This window comes from Coptis chinensis, chromosome 7 (assembly GCF_015680905.1).
Source record: "Coptis chinensis isolate HL-2020 chromosome 7, ASM1568090v1, whole genome shotgun sequence".
In the NCBI taxonomy this organism is placed as follows: domain Eukaryota; kingdom Viridiplantae; phylum Streptophyta; class Magnoliopsida; order Ranunculales; family Ranunculaceae; genus Coptis; species Coptis chinensis.
Window position 1 is genome coordinate 5,580,996 of NC_141462.1, and position 19,300 is coordinate 5,600,295.

Genomic DNA, 19,300 nt, shown 5'->3' on the forward strand with positions numbered 1-19,300 from the left:
TGCAAGATCCAACGGCTACGAGATGATTTTTTTTTTCCGATGAAGAAATCTGACCGTTGGATCTTACAAATGGGGGGGGGGGGGGGGTGGTAACACTAATTGGTAACTAGTAATGGGGGGGTAAGTCTATCTAACCCTAACTAATTTAATCCTACTCCTACTTCCTAATTTAGAGAAGAAGAAAAAGAATAGAGTGAAGGGCTACAAGGCCACAAATCACAAGTAAATTGGCAAGTTTATTTAGAGCACCACCCCTCCTATTTATAGTTTTAAAGGAGTAAGATGGGTGGCCAAGATTACATCTTATATTTTCAATCCAAAGGTTACATCTTATATTTTCAATCCAAAGGTTACAAATTAATCTACTTTTATAATGGAATTTATTTAATTTAAGTAGATAAAAATGGGGGAAATAGTAATTCCCATTACAAGATAAATAATTAGGAGTGGTTTGTGCACTTATTAAGTGGAGAAAGTGGGTGATTACATAAGCTTCCACTTAATGACATCATGAAGAATAGTAATTAGATTTTTACTTTATCTTGGTTAGGACCTGTTTCAACTCCTAGTCCAGTAAATTGATGAAAGTTATATACAATTGTGTAGAGTTTGTTACGCTGATCGTTTTGACAGGTCACACGCCCAAAACGGAGTTCGGAGTCAAAAGATATGATTTTCCAAAGTTTCGCTGATTTTTCTGCAAGATTTGACCCGAAATTGACCACTTTGACCAGGCTTGCTTCATGGGCTTGATTTAAGCTTTCAATGGGATTCTTTTGGACTTGATAAAAAGGCTTTGTTTCCAATTAGCATATTCACCTTGTTTCCATGCCAAAATGCCGGTTTTGTTGAAATTTCACCATTTACGTGTCGAAACCTGCAAAAGCATGGAAATACAATTATTTTGCATTTATTACACACATAATTAACCAATATGTAATGTCTCTACGGAGTTTATATTACAATTTTGGGTACTTATCAACTACCCCCAAACAGCACTTTGCTTGTCCTCAGGCAAAGAAGAGACACTAAACAGATAAGTGGCCAAAAATGTGTAGTCTACGCTAATTCTCGTTTCGCAGAGTGTGATTGCATTGACCGTATGCAATAAGGTCTTAAACCACTAGGAGTTCCCTAGTTGACGAGTTATAACCTCGTGAGAGTTTTCCAGAGAAGATACTCACAAACTTCATTTATACTACAACGACTTAGTAACAAGGGCTTGTTCCCTTAGTTGATCTCAGATATCTATACATCTCATTAGCGGGGAACAAGAACTAATTCCATTGAAACTTAAGTTAATAAATTCACAATAATTAAAACATCTACATATGATCATGCATGTAATGAATTTTTACAATGAACTGTACAAGCAGGGCCGTTTCTGGATCCTTTGAAGAGCGTCCTCAAGTAGTTTCGCACAAGTATGTGTCGAAACACAAATTCTCTTATAATTTTTCCACTCAAGTTTCGCTAACTCCAATGTGCAATAGGCACACGTTTCTTCACATACTCAATGACATTCAGAAGAGTTGAGGTCGATCGATCACAACTACTACTTATTATCACACTACCCTACTCCTAGTTGAGCTAGAGGTCTTTAATATGAATTATGGGGCTTAGGTGATAGTGTAGAAAAAAATGGAATGAAAAATAAAAAATATGATAAGTATGAGAGAACAGGGTCTTCAAAAAATTTAACACTAGAGAAATCCTTTGTTTGCTGCTTCTAACTTATGTTTCCATTCTCATGCTTTTTTTGGCTTGTGGCTCATTTTGATTTGACTTGGAGAGTTCTAACTTTCTTTTTCTTTTCTTTTTGGAAACTTATTTCTATTTTTCTTTTCTTTTTCTTTTTGAAGCAAATAACTGATTTTTGTTTGGACAAGTCTTTCTGCTTCACTTTTCTGCATTCATCCTATTTCTCATACTCATCAAATAGATGGGTTTATTTTATTTTGGGGTTAATAGATGGGTAAGGAAATATTGGTGAAAATGAAAATGGCTAAATGAAAGGTTCAATGGGGGCGACTAGCGGTAAAATTTGTACAGGTATATATTTATGGCTATATCGATCCAAAGAAGGCCTAAATTCTCTTCTAGGATTCGAATGGTGATCAAGTAAGTAGACACGTGATTTCTCTACTCGAAACAACTACGCTTCTGTGTCATTACTCATAAATCACCCCTGTCGAGGCTTTTTGGCTAGATTCTCACTGGATTTGAAATTAAGTAGTCTAACCGTGGGTCCCAGAAACTTACTGCTAAGTACAGTCAACGATACTCATTGCATGAATATTTATGAAAAGATGTAAAAACTATTGCCTACGTATTAACCTAAGTTTCAAGGAACAAATTCTCATCCTAGTGCTAAGGTGAGATTTCTAGACAATTTTTATAATAGAAAAGGAAACAAGACTTTGTCACTAAATACGTTGAAAAGAAAAGAAAGAAAAACTATAAACAAGCTAATAATATGCTAAATTTTTGCAAAAAAGGTTCTAACCACCCCCAAATATAAGGACACTTTGTCCTCAAAGTGTATGAGAGAGAAAGAAGATACCTGAGAAGCTTGAGCAAAGATTTAGCAAACAAACTGCAATAAAAATGGTATTCGAGCACAATATACAATATACCAAAAGAAACCTGAAAATATCACACTAAGCAAAGAAAACAAACAACAAACAAATATCACATAACAAAAAGGGAAAAGCACACCAAATATATATATATATATTTATATATATATATATATATATATATATATATATATATATATATATATATATAACATGTAAATTCAGGGAGCATCCAATATTCCAATCTAGAATCATCACATGTGAAGTGCCACTCTTTAGCATCACGTTAGTTGATAATGGTCTGCCATAGTTTGCTCCATTTTGTAGCTCCAGATCGGTCCAAGTGTCGCAGCATTTTATTGTCTTTCGGGTAGCAAGGACTATTCTTCAGGTACCTTGAACAATGTCGCCATACCCGAAACCGTAAAGAATAAATTATTTTATTTGCAGGACACATGGAATCTACTGTAACCCAGTCAGTAAAACCGGCCGAAAACTATGGGAAGAAGACCCTCATTAAACGGCTGGCAGTGACGGGTAAAAATAAATAACGGTGTCGAAAGTCCCGAGCTCGTTTCAAATTCTGAACTACACAGCGAGTGATGTTGAAAAATGTATGCTATTGAGCAAGTGCATTGAAGACGATGCAAGAAGACTCATTGGCAGTAGAAAAATGTCAATCTCCCATGACATTCAGAAGGATAAATAACATGGCATTCCCTACATTCATCGTCATGCTCGCAAGGGGAATGTTTAGTTCAAGCCAGCGTAAACCGCCAGGTGCAGGGTCATTCTTCCTGCAGAGACCAGCACCGTAAGAGTAACAAAAGGTAGGCCAAGAGAAGGAATTGTAAGTGTTTTAAGAGATGTAGGGCAAATTGGCGGTCGGCTCGTGATATGGTAGGTCCAAAGCCATAGCTATCAGAGGTTCAGGAAAAACATGGTGTGTATCACCAAGTCGGACTGTGAAGCCATCAAGGAAGAAACCATGTGCACGGTTGAAAGCAGTTGTGTCTTCCATATGAGCATAAAAGTATGCAGCCAAACTTGGAGCATAAGTTTGCTCGGGTTGAAGAACGAGAGAAGACCAACCAATGTCGACAATGAAGTCACAAAAATGATGTCCATAAGAGGGAGAGTCTATCATAGCTTGGAAAGATTGTTCAGGAATAATTTGTGGAGTCGACATCTTAAGAGAAAAAGATGGAACTGGTAAGAAAGGGAGTTTAAGAACAATTATGCAACAAAAATTGAGCTTAGAAAGTGACGATTAATTCTATTTGAGTGAAGAGATGGATGAAATATGAGATCTAAGATGTGCAATTTATAACAGTTAAGCCCAACAGACTAGTAATCAGTTTGATTAAAAGTCAAAAAGGTAGTTGCATTGGCTTAAGCATCGAATAGTCCACTCCTTAAAACTTGTGATTATGTTCTCCACTTAAGAGTAAACATGTATTATCCTTGAGGCACACAATGGCTGGAATAGGGAAAGCAAGAAAAGTTGGAATCCAAGAATTGCATTAATGATGAAAGAAGATGGATGATAGTTAGATTGTACTCCCAAGCATAATTATAAACAAAGAGAGTAAAATGGGCTATAGGAACATAATATTATTATAAAACAAATATACTTAATTACAACCTAAAAACACACCAAACTGAACTATCACTCAAAAACACTCCAAATAACACATAAAAACAAAAGTGATGGACCTAGAAAGAAAAATCAAGTAAACAACCCATAAACAAAGTCTAGTGGTGAGCACAATGAGAAGAGGGAGGCCATTGTTGATGAGTAGGAAAAGTAGAAGGTTGAACAAAACTTGTCACAAGATGGTGAAGTTCATCAACTTGCCCGAGGACTTGCTGCTGCAGATTGCCCTGGTTCTCAAAAATCTCAGTATTATGCTCTAAGTTGAGGGTTTGATTTCCTAAGAACTGAGTGTGGGCTTGCATTAACTCTTTATAGTTCTCGTTGAGCGCCGTCTGACGTTCTTGTAGGTCTAGCAATGTCCCGATGAGGATGTTTTGACTATTATGGAGGGCCCTTAGACCTTGGTGAAGAAATCGAATACCCTCCATAGGGTTAACTATGTGGGCAAGGGCATCCTCAGTGAAGAAATTCCCAGAAGAGAGAGTGTTGTTAGATTGGTCATTACCCTGGTTCATTACGGCAGATGGCGTCCAATAACCGTCCAAGCAGTTGGATTGAATTGTTATATTACAAACCATTTTAAGAGTGATCAGAGGATATTCAACGTAGAAATCCCACTTCAGCATGATTCGTGTGACTATGGTAGGCAAAGGGGCTGCTCCACTTCTGGTACGAGTAATCGAATTTCAGAGATAACGAATTATGCAAAAAATCATCTCGTTTAGTCTGTAACACCCAGAGTAAGTGGAGAAGAGTTTTGTTTATTTCAGATGTTTTGGCGTTGCCAACGACATTGTTTGCCAACCAGTGGACCACTGCTAGTTGATTTTTTTGTAAGGACTTGTGACGAACAATATGAAGTTTGTCATGGAATTCACCATACCGAATTGTTACAAGCATGAGTTGTCGCACAGTTTCAAAAGGGGTTTCTTGAAGATGAACTTCAGGATTTGTCATGGGAATTTGAACGACCTCAAAAATGAGTTCCCGAGTTAATTCATGTTGCTTTCCATTCTTTAGGAAAAAGAATTTACCATTATGGAAGTTACTATGTTCGTAGAACATCATAACCAACTCTCAGGAAAATGTGATTTGCGAATGATGCAAAAGAGGTAGCCAACATCAACGTATGATTTCAGTGTCGAAAAAGGGATGAAATAGTCCTTCAATAAAATTTCTTTCAAAATCTTGCTCGGGCACTATTATTCGCCTATTAGCCATGGAAAGTAGAAAAGATTGAAATGGAAAGGATGGATATGATGGAATGAAAGGGAGGTGGTTGTAAGAAAGAGTCTTGCAGTCAAGATATAAGTAAACGTGGATGAGAATGGGAGTGAGTTGTGAAATCCAGATTATGTGAGGAAGGTCAAGATGAAAAGCAAAGGATACATGTGTTTTTTTTTTCCTTAATACTCTGACGTGGCATTCACGTGAAAGTGAGTGGTTTTCAAAGTAAGTCTTTTAACGTCAGATTCCCAAGATGAAGAACAAGTTGTGCAAAAATATTAGAAAATACGGAGGAAGGTGTCACAATGAAGTTAAACCAACATGTATTTTCTCAGAAAATAGGTCGTTTAACGTCAGATCCCTAAGACGGTGATCGAGGCTTTCTTACTGAAGTAGAACATATGGAGGAAGGTTTCACTGGGTAGTTAGACCAACACATATTCTGAAAAGATGTAGCAAACCCCGAAATTGAAAGCTGTGGAGAGCTAAAAGGGTCGCGTGCTACTGAAAGGGCCGTTAAGATACGATCGTTAGCAGACGGATGTTAATCATTAATGGGCTTTTGAAGGAAGAATAATATACAACGTGAAAGGGGTTGAGGCTCACTAAAGTAAGACTCAACCCCTTTAGTTAATTATATATATATATATATATATAATTACAAATGTATAAGGGAAGATTAACGTGTTACCATCACTGTTACGGCTATTGAACTCTTTTTCAATCGAGGTGATCCTAGACAACTTTCATGTCTGTTCATAAACAATCCCAATCCATCCAGACAGTGGCTTCACCTTTATGTTTTGGGGGATTTACTGCTTAGGACAATACCATCCTGGACCTTGCGAGGAGCGCGGCGGACTAAGCTACCCTTATTACATATGGCTTATCCTCAAACTGCCTCTAGAAGAATGGAGATTGCGTACTTCTAGGGGTTGACCTGGGTGGAATGCATTGCCCGTGTTCCTAGTAGGTAAACATATGACGACCTACACGAAATCTTTTTATGCGCAGCAATAGCACAAAGGTGAATTGAAAAAGACACGAGTACGTATATATAATATGAGTCTTTTAACGTCAGATCCTCAAGACGATTCCCATCCTGTGGGAGCAACAGCGCGGCGGCAAAGTTTATCCTGCTCAGCTGGTGTCAGGCAAGTGTACACCTTGTAATGGCAAGCATCTCCTAGTGGTTGAAGACCGGGGCAGGAAGGCGTTTGATAATGCATACACCACCCCATCCTTCGCGCACGTAGTTTACAAGCAAAAGAGCTACGACCTTGACCTATTCGAGATGGGTGATAGTTACACCAAATGATGAGGTGAATGTCAGTTGGAAGAAAGTAGAAAAGAGTGGAGAAGGAAGGAGGGGAAATTTTGGGTACCCATCTTGTACCAGAATTAATGTTTGCTCGAATATCAGAAGACATTTATACTCAGTTCTGAAATAGAGTTGTTGTATACTAAGGCTCCGATGCTTGCAACCACATACTCCAAGAGAATAGAGAAAGAAAAAAAAGGAGGGCCCGGGTACCAATATGGTGCACTCTCTCTAAAATAAGAATGGAATGGAGTACACCGAAAGAAAAAGATGAGTCGTTTAAAGTCAGATTCTCAAGACTTTAATTTAACGTGTGGGGTCCTCAAAAATCAATACACAACTTATCATATATTAACAACCGAAAAAATTGTGGGTCTATCCAACTAACACGTTTTTCACCCCCAAACAGATTCGGACATGAAGATTTGTTACTTCGAGGTTTAGTAGACCGAGAAACTAAACGAGCGTGCATTTTTGGTTTTCTCAAACGGAATGGTATTCGAGGAGATGACAATGAGAAAAACAATGCTCGAAAAGCACATTTGGGATGTAAATGTTTCAGAAGGGATGAGAAAGTGGGTTTAGATCTAAACTCTTTGAATGAGTGGGGCTTTACTGATTCACATTTGAAAATTAAGGTGTCCGTTGGTGTTGTCTTGGTTATTACTTCGTCGCCAGAAGGGTTGAAAAACTCGTGAAGAATAGGTGAGGCGAAAAGGTCAAATAAAAATGTAAGGTTCTGTTGAAAGGGTTAAGGATGGGAAATCGTGGTGGTAAAAGGTGGGTGGGTTTCTATAGGTGGTAACTCGTCACAAGCTCTTAAGAATTCGAAGTATTCTTCATCCAGCTTGTCTGGATCTACAGGATAATCTTTAGCTACAAAAGTATGTGCATCCTTAAGGAAATCTTCAATATCCTCGGTAGTGATGTTGTCAAAGAAATTATGATCCTTGTCTTCCTCCGTAAGAAGAATGGGTACCAATGTTAGAGTTAAGACATCAACTGAAGTGGTGATCATGTTGATCTCACCATCCATAGTTTGTGGCATCAATTTGAAAGCATTTATTTCCACAATGAGATTTCCAAAGGACATAGTCATAGAACCATCACGACAGTTGATGAGGGCGTTTGTAGTTGTAAGAAATGGACGCCCTAGGATGATAGGAATGGAGTCGTATGCAACTTCCGTGTCCAAAATGACAAAATCAATGGGATAGTAAAAATCTTGAACCTTGACTAGGACATTTTCTACAATGCCCTTGGGATGCTTGATGGAACAATCAGCTAATTGCAACGTCATGGTTGTAGGTTTGAGTTCATGGATACCCAGCTGTTTGAAAAGGTAGTAGTGAAGTAAGTTTACACTTGCTCCCAAGTCTAACAGTGCAGTAGCTGTATACTTGTCTCCTATGGTGCATGGAACTGTGGGATGGCCAAGGTCATTATAATTTACTATTCTATTGATAGAAGGAAATTGTTCTGTGAGGAATGCTTGTTGAGGAACATGTGTTCGCCTTTTGGTAGTGCACATGTCTTTAAGAAACTTAGCATGTCGTGGCAAATGTTTGAGAGCATCGAGAAATAGAAGATTTATTGTCAATTTTTTAAAGTTTCTCAAATTTCATCAAAATTTTCATCAGGTTTGTTCGTGGTCAATCGTGTTGGAAAAAGTGCTTTTGGTATGTATCTTTCAAATTGGATCAACTTGCTCTTTGTCCTTAAGCTGGGATTGAGACTTGGTGAGGTATGTCGCTTCAGTTGTCGGTGTAGGTACATGTTCTATTTCAGCTTCAAAAGGTTGAATATCTGGCATACATATTTGATTGTCAACAGTTTTGCCAGAATGAAGAGTGGTGACTGCGTTCACCTCACCCTGATTTAGATTACTAGTACCTTGAGTATTGCTAGCTTCAAAGGCTGTGTTTGTAGGCTTAGGGTTTGGTACCGCTTGGCCAGGAAACACGCCTTTTTGAGTTTTATCTTGCGTTAACATCTTAAGCGATTGTTGAATTGATGTCAAGATTTGAGATTGTTGATTCATGTAAGTTAGAAAATTGCACTTATTTTATCAACTGGAGATTGCACAAGTGGTGCTACTGGAACGAGATCACGGTAGTTGCTGATGGGTTGTTGTTGTGAGAAATTTTGATCGACGGGCACAAGACTACGGTTGAAATTGGAAGTAGAATTACTTGGGAACTAGGCTTGTCCTTTTGGAATTGCTTATTATATCCTTGCTGATATGAATTGAAGTTTGGTGGTGGCCTAACTGGTGGATTGGGGAAACCTGGAGATCCTTGTTGTTGATTGTTACACCAAGAAAAATTTGGATGTTGTCACCACGGTGCGTTGGGTATGTTGAAGGCACAAACTTATTCAGGTTGATATGGCGTGGATTCATAAAGCAACGGACAAGAGAGTTCAGTATGGGCTAGGCTTTGACAAAGATAACATGGGGAACTTCTGACGTTCATGACTTGTTGTGTTTTTGTATCATTAACTTGCACAGAAAGAGCATCTATCTTCTTGGTCAGCAACTCGATCAAAGTTTTTAATTCTGGATCAGGTTTGACTTCAAACATAGATGTGGCTTTTGAAGGAGTGACGTGCAATGAGTAGGAAGAATCAGTTCTTTCCCAAGAGGTACTTCGCGATGCTTGCTTTTCAAGAAATTTGAATGCTTCATTAGTGCCTTTATCCAAGAAATTACCACCGTTCATGATATCGAGCGTTTATGTTGATGATCGGAAAGACCATTAAAGAAGGAACGAACGAGAACACCAGTGTCGAGTTGGTGATGGGGATATTCGAGAAGAAGATCATTGAATCTTTCCCAGGCTTCCGTAAAAGATTCTTGAGGATGTTGACAAAAAATTGAATCTTCTGAAGCATCTCTTTGGTTTTCTTCTGAGTGTAGAATTTAATCATGAATGATTGTACTAATTTCTCCCACGTGTCGTAAGAATAAGGTGGTTTGCCTGCTAGCCAGACCGAAGCTTTATCAGCTAGGGTGAAAGGAAACAACTGTAACAAGACTTGTTCGTCGGAAACGTTGGGATGATGGAAAGTATTTAGGATTGTCTGGATCCGACGAAGATGATTATATGGTTTATCATGTTCCTACCCATGGTAAACGAGTAACAAATTGAAGACGTTTGGCGGGATTCGAAAATCCACATTAAGGTCTGCAAGTTTGATACAGGAAGAAGGTCCTTCCTTTAAAGTAGTGTAGAAGTCCGAAAGGGGCTTCTCTACTATAGTAGTCGTTTCAGCCATAACTAGAGGAGTTAATAGCAACGGATTCGCTTTTTGAGGTTTAGTGTCAGAGGAGTAGCATGTTTGAGGTGATAATTTACGTAATTGTTTATCGTATTTTCTTCTACAATATGTGTGTTCAAGTTCCTTATTAGTAACAGGCCTTAATCTCATGCAAGCATAAAATTAGCTAAGGTATACAAGGAATGAATTTTTATGTGATTAATTCAATTACGTGATAATGAAGATGGACAACGTAAGTTTGAGCCTCTACTAATGATAACAGTTGAACAAGAATTACGTTGGCATAAACAAACAGCCAGGTCACTTGACAGATTGAGAACCTCAATTTTTGCAAGCCTCCTAGACACTATTTGAATATGAAATATTTTATGATTTTTTTTTCACGAATTATACAAACAAATATGGCAATACAACACAAACTAAAACACAATTTATACAAGGTACAAAAATACGTAGCATGTAACCAACTTATAATCAACAAGTTATAACATGCAACGTAAAAACAAATCTCATATTACTAATATGCATAGACAACTCAAATTATAAGTATGCTATATACGACAACTCACGAAACATGCATTTGTTTACACAATATATACGACACTAGTTAACGCATGTTTTGTATAAATATTTAATTCCGTCAATACTCATTGAGATTGCGAATGTCATATAGAGAGCAGCTTTGCCCCGAATGGCTTAGAAACAACTTACCCAACTCAGATTTTAACCCTTGTTGGAATGTTCTCCTCTTTCTTGACAAAATTGAATACGTATACAAACATCCAAACCATACATACATACATACATATATACTAAACAACCCTAATCATGCAAACAAATATTATAATACATACTACTATACGTATACAAGGTTTAAATAGGTTATATCATGCAAGAAGTAATTCCTCTAGCAAGTGAGTCGAGGAGTGGTAGAAAACGAAACCTAAAAAGCATCCCGCAACTCCACCTTATAGATATAGAAATGATTTCGGAACTTCCTCGCAAGATATGGAACACTAATATGAGGGGACTCGCGCACGCCACCTTTTTAGTCGCGTCTTGCGACTGGAATCTAGTGCCAGAAATGAGAACCTATGACCAAAAACAAAACAAAAGTTAAAAAATAACAGTAGACAAAAAAGAATAAAGAGAAAAAAAAAATTGGAAGGGACAGAAGAGGGGGGATCCCCCATGTTAGGATGGCAGCAACGCCATTTGATAAGATTTAAATTTGAATAGCTTTTCCGCAAGCGGCGCCATTTGATAAGAAATTAAATTGGATGTCACTCCAACTCACACTTATATCAATTACCTTACTCTCAAATTATGTTGAAAGATAGCTCAAGTAAAGGTATCATCCCATGCCTAACATTGAAGCACGTGTTGGTTCACAACTTAGCTAAACTAATCATAAGAAACCTTTAAGGAGATAAGGCTTTTGGTGGAAATTTTTACACTACACTTACTTTTAATTCACTTTCAAATTACAATCAACAACTTAATTCTAAAATTAATTTAGAATATAGAAGAGAAAAAGTTGTAGAGATTTGATTTACCATGTGATTCAAACTACTATTAATGAAAGAAATATTTCAATTGTTAGTTTTCATATTCACTTTGATTCATAGACAAATCAAAGTGAATATTAAACTTTGATCCCTAGTAGAATGTCTAAATCTCTAAAGAGATTCTACTAGCATGAAGAGATTAAATTAGCACCCTATCTCTAGAACATTTCTTCAACCTCTAATTTGTTTTCCACTTCAACTATTTTATAATTGAAGTAAAAATCAAACTTGTTAAATTTTAAGCAATTGAATTACATCTTCATTAGTAGAGTTATCCTCATATGGGTTTATCTAACCCTCCACAAGGGAGGAGTTAGCTCATGGTGAGATAACTACAACTAATAAAAATGAAGAAGAAAAAGAAAAAGTTTTATTACTAAAATTATAGCTACTTCTATAACTAATTTAATCCTACTCCTACTTCCTAATTTAGAGAAAAAGAAGAAGAATAGAGTGAAGGGCTACAAGGCCACAAATCACAAGTAAATTGACAAGTTTATTTAGAGCACCACCCCTCCTATTTATAGTTTCAAAGGAGTGAGATGGGTGGCCAAGATTACATCTTACATTTTCAATCCAAAGGTTACAAATTAATCTACTTTTATAATAGAATTTATTTAATCTAAGTGGAGAAAAGTAGGTGAAATAGTAATTCCCATTACAAGATAAATAATTAGGAGTGGTTTGTGCACTTATTAAGTAGGAAAGTAGGTGATTACATAAGCTTCCACTTAATGACATCATGATGAATAGTAATTGGATTTTTCCTTTATCTTGGTTCGGACCTGTTTCAACTCCTAGTCCAGTAAATTAATAGAAGTTGTATACCATTGTGTAGAGCTTGTTACGGTGATCGTTTTGACAGGTCACACGCCCAAAACGGAGTTCGGAGTCAAAAGATATGATTTTCCGAAATTTCGCTGATTTTTCTGCAAGATTTGACCCGGAATTGATCATTTTGACCAGGCTTGCTTCATGGGCTTGATTTAAGCTTTCAATGGGCTTCTTTTGAACTTGATAAAAAGGCTTTGTTTCCAATTAGCATATTCACCTTGTTTCTATGCTAAAATGCCGGTTTTGTTTAAATTTCATCGTTTACGTGTCGAAACTTGCAAAAGCATGGAAATTCAATTATTTTGCATTTATTACATACATAATTAACCAATATGTAATGTCTCTACGGGGTTTATATTATATTTTTGGGTACTTATCAAGGTCCACTACAACTTGCGTTTGAAGCAAAAACGTGCGCAAAATACAGATAATGATCAAATTATTGACCTCACCCAAGTATTTATGGATAGTGAACAAGTTGATCCATTGGGTCGATTTGGGTTATTGATAAAAATCTTTTAGAGCACATGTTGGATCTGAGAATCAGGTAGGCCTGACCGAGATGTTGAAGATATGGTCAACAGAGTAATAAGAGAAGATGACGATGCGCCTAGTTTCAGTTTGGGCCCCGAATTTGACACACTTCTCCAAACACAAGATAATTTGTCCGAGAACATCTCTAGTGATGACGAGACACAAGAACCTGATACTGATGATGATGATAGTGGTGGTGGTGATGGTGACAACAATGGTGGTGGTGGTGTGGTGGTGGTGGTGGTGGAGGTAATTTTAATGTTCAATTACATGACTCAACTGATGAGGAAACTCCATTGGACCTACAAGTATATGAGGTTGCACCCAGAAATAATAGTGGTAGAGGAGTTCTTAATGACAATTCACAAAGAATGTATGAGTCAGGGAGTGGAAGTGTTGGTCAAAGAAGACAATTAACAAGGACACATTATACGGAATGATGTTGATATTGATTCAGTTTCTTCTAATTTTGAAGCAATGAGTATGAGTTTAGGGACACTCGACCATGACAATGAGAGGGTATATGGTAGTGGTTGGGGATACAACCAATCAAAGATAACGATTCTTTTGGTGACATGATCAGTCACCCTACGAGTACTGCGACATATGGTTCTTCATATAGATATTGGATGGGGGTTGATCAACAACCTTATGGCGCACCACAACCTGAACCAACATATGGACAACTCTATCCAAGTTATGAATCTGTTGGAAATGCACCTGGATTTGTTGCATTGCGCCCAATGTATACTTACACCAACACTCCTCGAATTGGAATCATGTTAGAATTTCCAACACAAAAATATAAGTGGCATGTTCGACAATTTTTTGACAGTGGGTATAACTCTGTATACACTTGGGTAGGGTATTGTAAAGCAGTTAGGATTCAAGAATTGGGTATGAAAGTTGACCAGCCACGTCACTCGTTTATGTATTGATGTAACTTATTTATCTTATTTTATAATTTGAGACTTTGAGTACATTAGATTATGACATTGTGGTTAATTATTTGTCAATATTTTTTTATGATTTTCTTGATAAATAAATGTTGCTATTATGTCCTCCGATATATCCGATATTTTCGATATTTTAGATAGTTTGAACTGGTCACAAAAAAATGGATATATCTAATATTTTCGATATATATCGGTTTTTTAGTACACCGATATATTCACCGAATTCGATATTTTGGGCATTGGTCCAAACTATCTAAAATATCGGATATATCGGATATATCGGATATATCGGAGGACATAATAACAACATTTATTTATCAAGAAAACCATAAAAAAATATTGACAAATAATTAACCACAATGTCATAATCTAATGTACTCAAAGTCTCAAATTACAAAATAAGATAAATAAGTTACATCAATACATAAACGAGTGACGTGGCTGGTCAACTTCCAACACGATTCTTGAATCCTAACTATTTCACAATATCCTACCCAAGTGTATACAGAGTTATACCCACCGTCGAGAAATTGTCGAACGTAGCACTCATATTTTTGTGATGGAAATTCTAACATGATTCCAATTCGAGGAGTGTTGGTGTAAGTATACATTGGGTGCAATGCAACAAATCCAGGTGCTGTTCCAACATATTCATAACTTGGATAGAGTTGTCCATATGTTGGTTCAGGTTGTGGGGCGCCATAAGGTTATTGATCAACCCCCATCCAATATCCATATGAAGAACCATATGACGCACTACTCACAGGGTGACTGATCATGCCACTAAAAGAATCGTTATCTCTTGATTGGTTGTATCCCCAACCACTACCATATACCCTCTCATTTTCATGGTCGAGTGTCCCTGAACTCATACTCATTGCTTCAAAATTAGAAAAAACTGAATCAATATCAACATCATTTCATATAATGTGTCCTCGTTAATTGTCTTCTTTGACCAACACTTCCACGCCCTGGCTCATACATTCTTTGCGAATTGTCATTAAGAGCTCCTCTACCACTATTGTTTCTGGGTGCAACCTCATATACTTGTGGGTCCAATAGAGTTTCCTCATCAGTTGAGTCATGCAATTGAAGGTTAAAATTACCTCCACCACCACCACCATTGTTGTCACCATCACCACCACCACTATCATTATCATCAGTATCAGGTTTTTGTGTCTTGTCATCACCAGAGATGTTTTCGAACAAATTATCTTGTGTTTGGAGAGATGTGTCAAATTCGGGGCCCAAACTGAAACTAGGCGCATCGTCATCTTCTCTTATTACTCTATCGACCATATCTTCAACATCTGGGTCAACCTACTACGATTCATCCAACATAAATCCGCTTAAAAGATTTTTAAAAGAACCCAATCAGCCAATGGATCAACTTGTTCACTATCCATAAATACTTGGGTGAGGTCAATAATTTGATCATTATCTGTATTTTGCACACATCTTTGCTTCAAATGCAAGTTGTAGTGGACCTTCACCAACATCATCAATTTTGGCGCGCCAATATGGTTCCTAAGTTTTGTGTGAATTAGGCCGAATGTGCTTCAATTGCGCTCACACCCAAATGATGAAGCTATTTGAGAAAGGATTTTGATCGCCAACTCTTTTAGCTCTTCTGTATCACCACCATACAACTCCCACCATTCAGCTGCATTATTTAAACCAAAAAAACACATATTAATTATCTATAGACAATACATTTGAGTGATTGAGAGTATGAAAAAATTATTTCATTTACCAGGGTGTGAAATTGCTATTCCAGCCTGCGCTGCAGGTGTACCAAATTCCCCAACACGATCCCGAAACGACATCATCTAATAGACCAAAGTGTTAGTGACCTAGCATAAATGTACAATTCAAATTCTAACTTGAGAATATCAATACTCTTATTTTTACCTGATGCAATGCTTTTGCTTGTTTGCTACCATCACTAAATAACACTTTTGCAATTGCTTGTTTGTGGGGATCGGAGAATCCGAGCTTCAATGTGTATTGGTACTCTAGGTTCAGATACATTGCTAGTAGAAATAAACATAACTTTTAGGAATATTTGAAATAGAAATAATTTAATTAACTCAAACTAAATCAAGTAAACTCACCAGCTGTGTGTAGCACATGCAGTAATTGTTTTGTCCATCTTTTGTCGATAATATCAAGGACCCAACCACATCCAGGGATTTCAGAGATCTCCACCCTCATTATTTCAAAGGCTTGTTGTACATATGGCATTGTTGGCTTCTTGTCACCATCCAAAGAACCTTAGGCAGTCGACAAAAAGTTCAAGAATTTGTACAACATAGTTAACATCATTCCAAAAATGCTCTTGAGCGACTTGCTCCACAGCCATCATACCCTCTACAGAATTAGTCGATGGGGTGTCGAGATATCTTTGATCCACGAACATCTGCCTAAGCGATATCTTTTTCTGCTGGAGACTTTTGAGAGACAAGTAGTTTGTGGCGAATCTAGTTGTTGTAGATCTAACTATTTCGCCACCACATGTCTCCCTCATTAATGTTAAGACCCTGGATGCATTGTAAATGAACTTTGTAATTGAATGAGCTTTGCTAATACACCCCGCCACCCGATGATACTTGGCAATATCTTTTAACATCAAGTTTATGCAATGACAAGCACACGGTGTCCAAAATAAATTATATCTTGGTGTCTTTATCAGCAATTTTCCAGCCTTTTTGTAGGCAGAACCTTGATCAGTTACTATCTGCACCACATTTGGTGCACCTATCTCATCAACAACCTCTTTCATTAACTTAAATACGGTTTTGTGATCTTTCGGCTCAATGCTGATATCGAAAGGCTTCTTGAAAATTGTTTCCCCATCACAATAGACCATAAAGTTAACGAGGGATATCTTTCTTGTCCCAAACCAACCATCACACATGATGGTGCATCCATAAGTTGGATACTTCTCTGCCACTTCCATTTTGAATTTGTCGATATCATCATTTTCCATCTTTAAATATTTTCCCACCTCTTTTTAGCAGCGTCCTTCCTTTCACTCCGAGGACATTTCGTGATGAAATCAATAGTTGGTTGGTAGTATGGATTGTTTGTCGTTAATATATGTGGAGGTACTCCGGCAAAATTGAACCATGAACTGATCCGTCTACCTAACTTCTGCCTAAATGTCTTCATTTTACCCACGTCTTTGACACTAGGTTGGTCGTGTCCCGGCTGTCTAATAGTGTATGGATCAATTGTTTCTTTTTCTCATGGTTTTGGACCTCCGTAAACCCATGAATCCCTTTCCTTTGTTGCTTGATCCAGAGCCACTTCCTGACACAAAAGTAGTACGATGCCAAAAATTTCTTGCCTGTTCTCTTCCCCTTTCTAGCTGTCTTTCTTCCCATTGGTCAACTACAGAGTTTTTTTGTGCATGTTGCATGCCCTGAAACTCCTCACCCTTCCCTTCGTAGGCTCTTGCTTCTTCTTCTGTGTCAGAATCATTGGAATCATCGTCCAAATTTGCGTACATTGTCTCCTCGACTCAAGTTTCACGCTGCCGTCTTTTAAGTGTTTTATTTGTGCCATCCTGTAGTAGGTCTCGCATTGTAATTCTTACATGTCCAAGGACTTCCTTACACCTTACCACTTGGTTACCAACCCCAGATAAGTGCTGTTTTAGGTGACTGACCCCACCACTATGAAATTCTAGTTGGCAGTAATTGCATTTAAACTTCCCTTTGTTGTTATCCAACGGTACGCCATGAGACCAACCAATATCCGGTTTCCTAACCATTTTTCTCTTAGACAAATATGTAACTACGAAACTGTTTTTCCGAACATGTTAAAATAATGTACGTAGACAAATATAACTAATTAATCAAAATGTAAGACATATATACATTTAAAAAAGTGCCTACTCTCCAAATAGTCAAATACTACAACGGTACAGCCCAATCAATTTGAACTCCATAAAAAGGGATAGACATACACCGAAAGGTAAACAATAGTGATCGAGCTATGCATATAACAACATAAAAGTCTAACGTTCTCAATTTATCATTCATTTTCTCGATGTAGGTTTATTCATTTTCTCAATGTAGATCAATTTAGTTCTTATGAATTTATGAGATTTCTTTTATTTTAACATAATAGCTACCTTAATTTATAGATAACATAATAGCTACATTAATTTTTGTAGGAAACTAATTAAATTTTCTTTGTGATCCTATCATATACCCCATCAAAATGATCCCTTATGAGGTCTAGTAGACTAGTACTAAATTGTCGAGTCAGTACCCATACCACGACAGTTTATTGCCAGCAACATTGGAATATAGACTCCTCAACTTAGCACAGAATACCAATACTAACAATCGATGAAAGAAATTGTTTTGATCTGCCGTAACTTTGGGCATATACTACCACCTTAGGCAGGCACCGCCATCAAATTGATAACAAAAAAGATTGGAAATAGAAAAGGTAGAGAAAGATTCTATATTTATCACTATTGAACCCAACCCTCTCTCAGTTGGCATATATTTATCTAAACAATCGCCTAGACCTCTTCACTATTTCATCGCCGATGTCATCTTCACTGCCATATTAACCCTTGTAAGCTCAATCAAATCTCAATCAAAACCACTACAAAACACTTGTCCAAAACGTAGGAAGATAACCAAGACGAACAATACCCATAAAGAACACTGATCAAATCTATTCAAGTAAAAGCAATCAACACTAATCACTAGGTAGCTAGCTAAGCACAACAAAAGAAAAAGAAGAAGCTCTAATCCAAGGCCGAAAATTTCGGACAACAAATCGATATGTTGCTGAAATATTTCATTTTTTAAGCAATCCGAAATCGAAAGATTCGATATTTCACAGCCGAATATTTAAGCCTTTTTAGCTCGATATATATCGGCAAAACTAAAATATATCTTTATTTCAACGATATAATGATATTTACGACTTATTCAATATATATCTTTTGACTTTGTTGACTTTGACCGATGTTTGACTGATTTTTTATTTTTTTTCGATATATCAACATTTCTAATATATTTTGTTTTTTGAAGAGTCTGAAATATCTCCCGACTTCAAAATATTAAGCCTTGGAATCATGTATGGTAATTTACATTTTTAGTTGTAACTTGTAAGGTGCATTTTGGTCACACATGTCCTACCATTCGGAAAAGCAATTTGGCCCATCCTCCCATGCCAATAGCGGGACCCTATGACCTCATCTTATGCCCAATCCGTTCTTTTCTCTTATGTCCCATATCAAGTCCACTTTTTGTTCTTTTAGTTTTTTTTTTTTTCAGAACTATAAACTAAATCAGTGTTTCTTCATCAGTTCATCCTCA

At 37.1% G+C, this 19,300-nt stretch overlaps 1 protein-coding gene across 1 annotated transcript; it reads right to left on the minus strand.

Moving 5' to 3' along the window:
* Window positions 1-14,662: 14,662 nt before the first annotated feature.
* On the minus strand, window positions 14,663-16,944 carry LOC147485507 (uncharacterized). Its single transcript, XM_086573539.1, has 8 exons — window positions 16,323-16,944; window positions 16,070-16,228; window positions 15,867-15,988; window positions 15,709-15,784; window positions 15,529-15,618; window positions 15,326-15,396; window positions 15,089-15,275; window positions 14,663-14,835 (listed from the first exon to the last, which is right to left on the minus strand). The coding sequence occupies exons 1-8, from the start codon at window positions 16,942-16,944 to the stop codon at window positions 14,663-14,665; spliced, it is 1,500 nt and encodes a 499-aa protein (XP_086429665.1).
* Window positions 16,945-19,300: the final 2,356 nt, after the last annotated feature.

Excerpts from the sequence above, each read along its gene's own strand:
- LOC147485507 (XM_086573539.1), bottom strand. The coding sequence starts at position 16,944 with ATGGAAAATGATGATATCGACAAATTCAAAATGGAAGTGGCAGAGAAG. Across the intron at positions 15,989-16,069 it reads GCATGTGCTACACACAGCTG|CAATGTATCTGAACCTAGAG; the intron begins GTGAGTTTACTT and ends TATTTCTACTAG. Across the intron at positions 15,619-15,708 it reads AATAGCAATTTCACACCCTG|CTGAATGGTGGGAGTTGTAT; the intron begins GTAAATGAAATA and ends TAAATAATGCAG.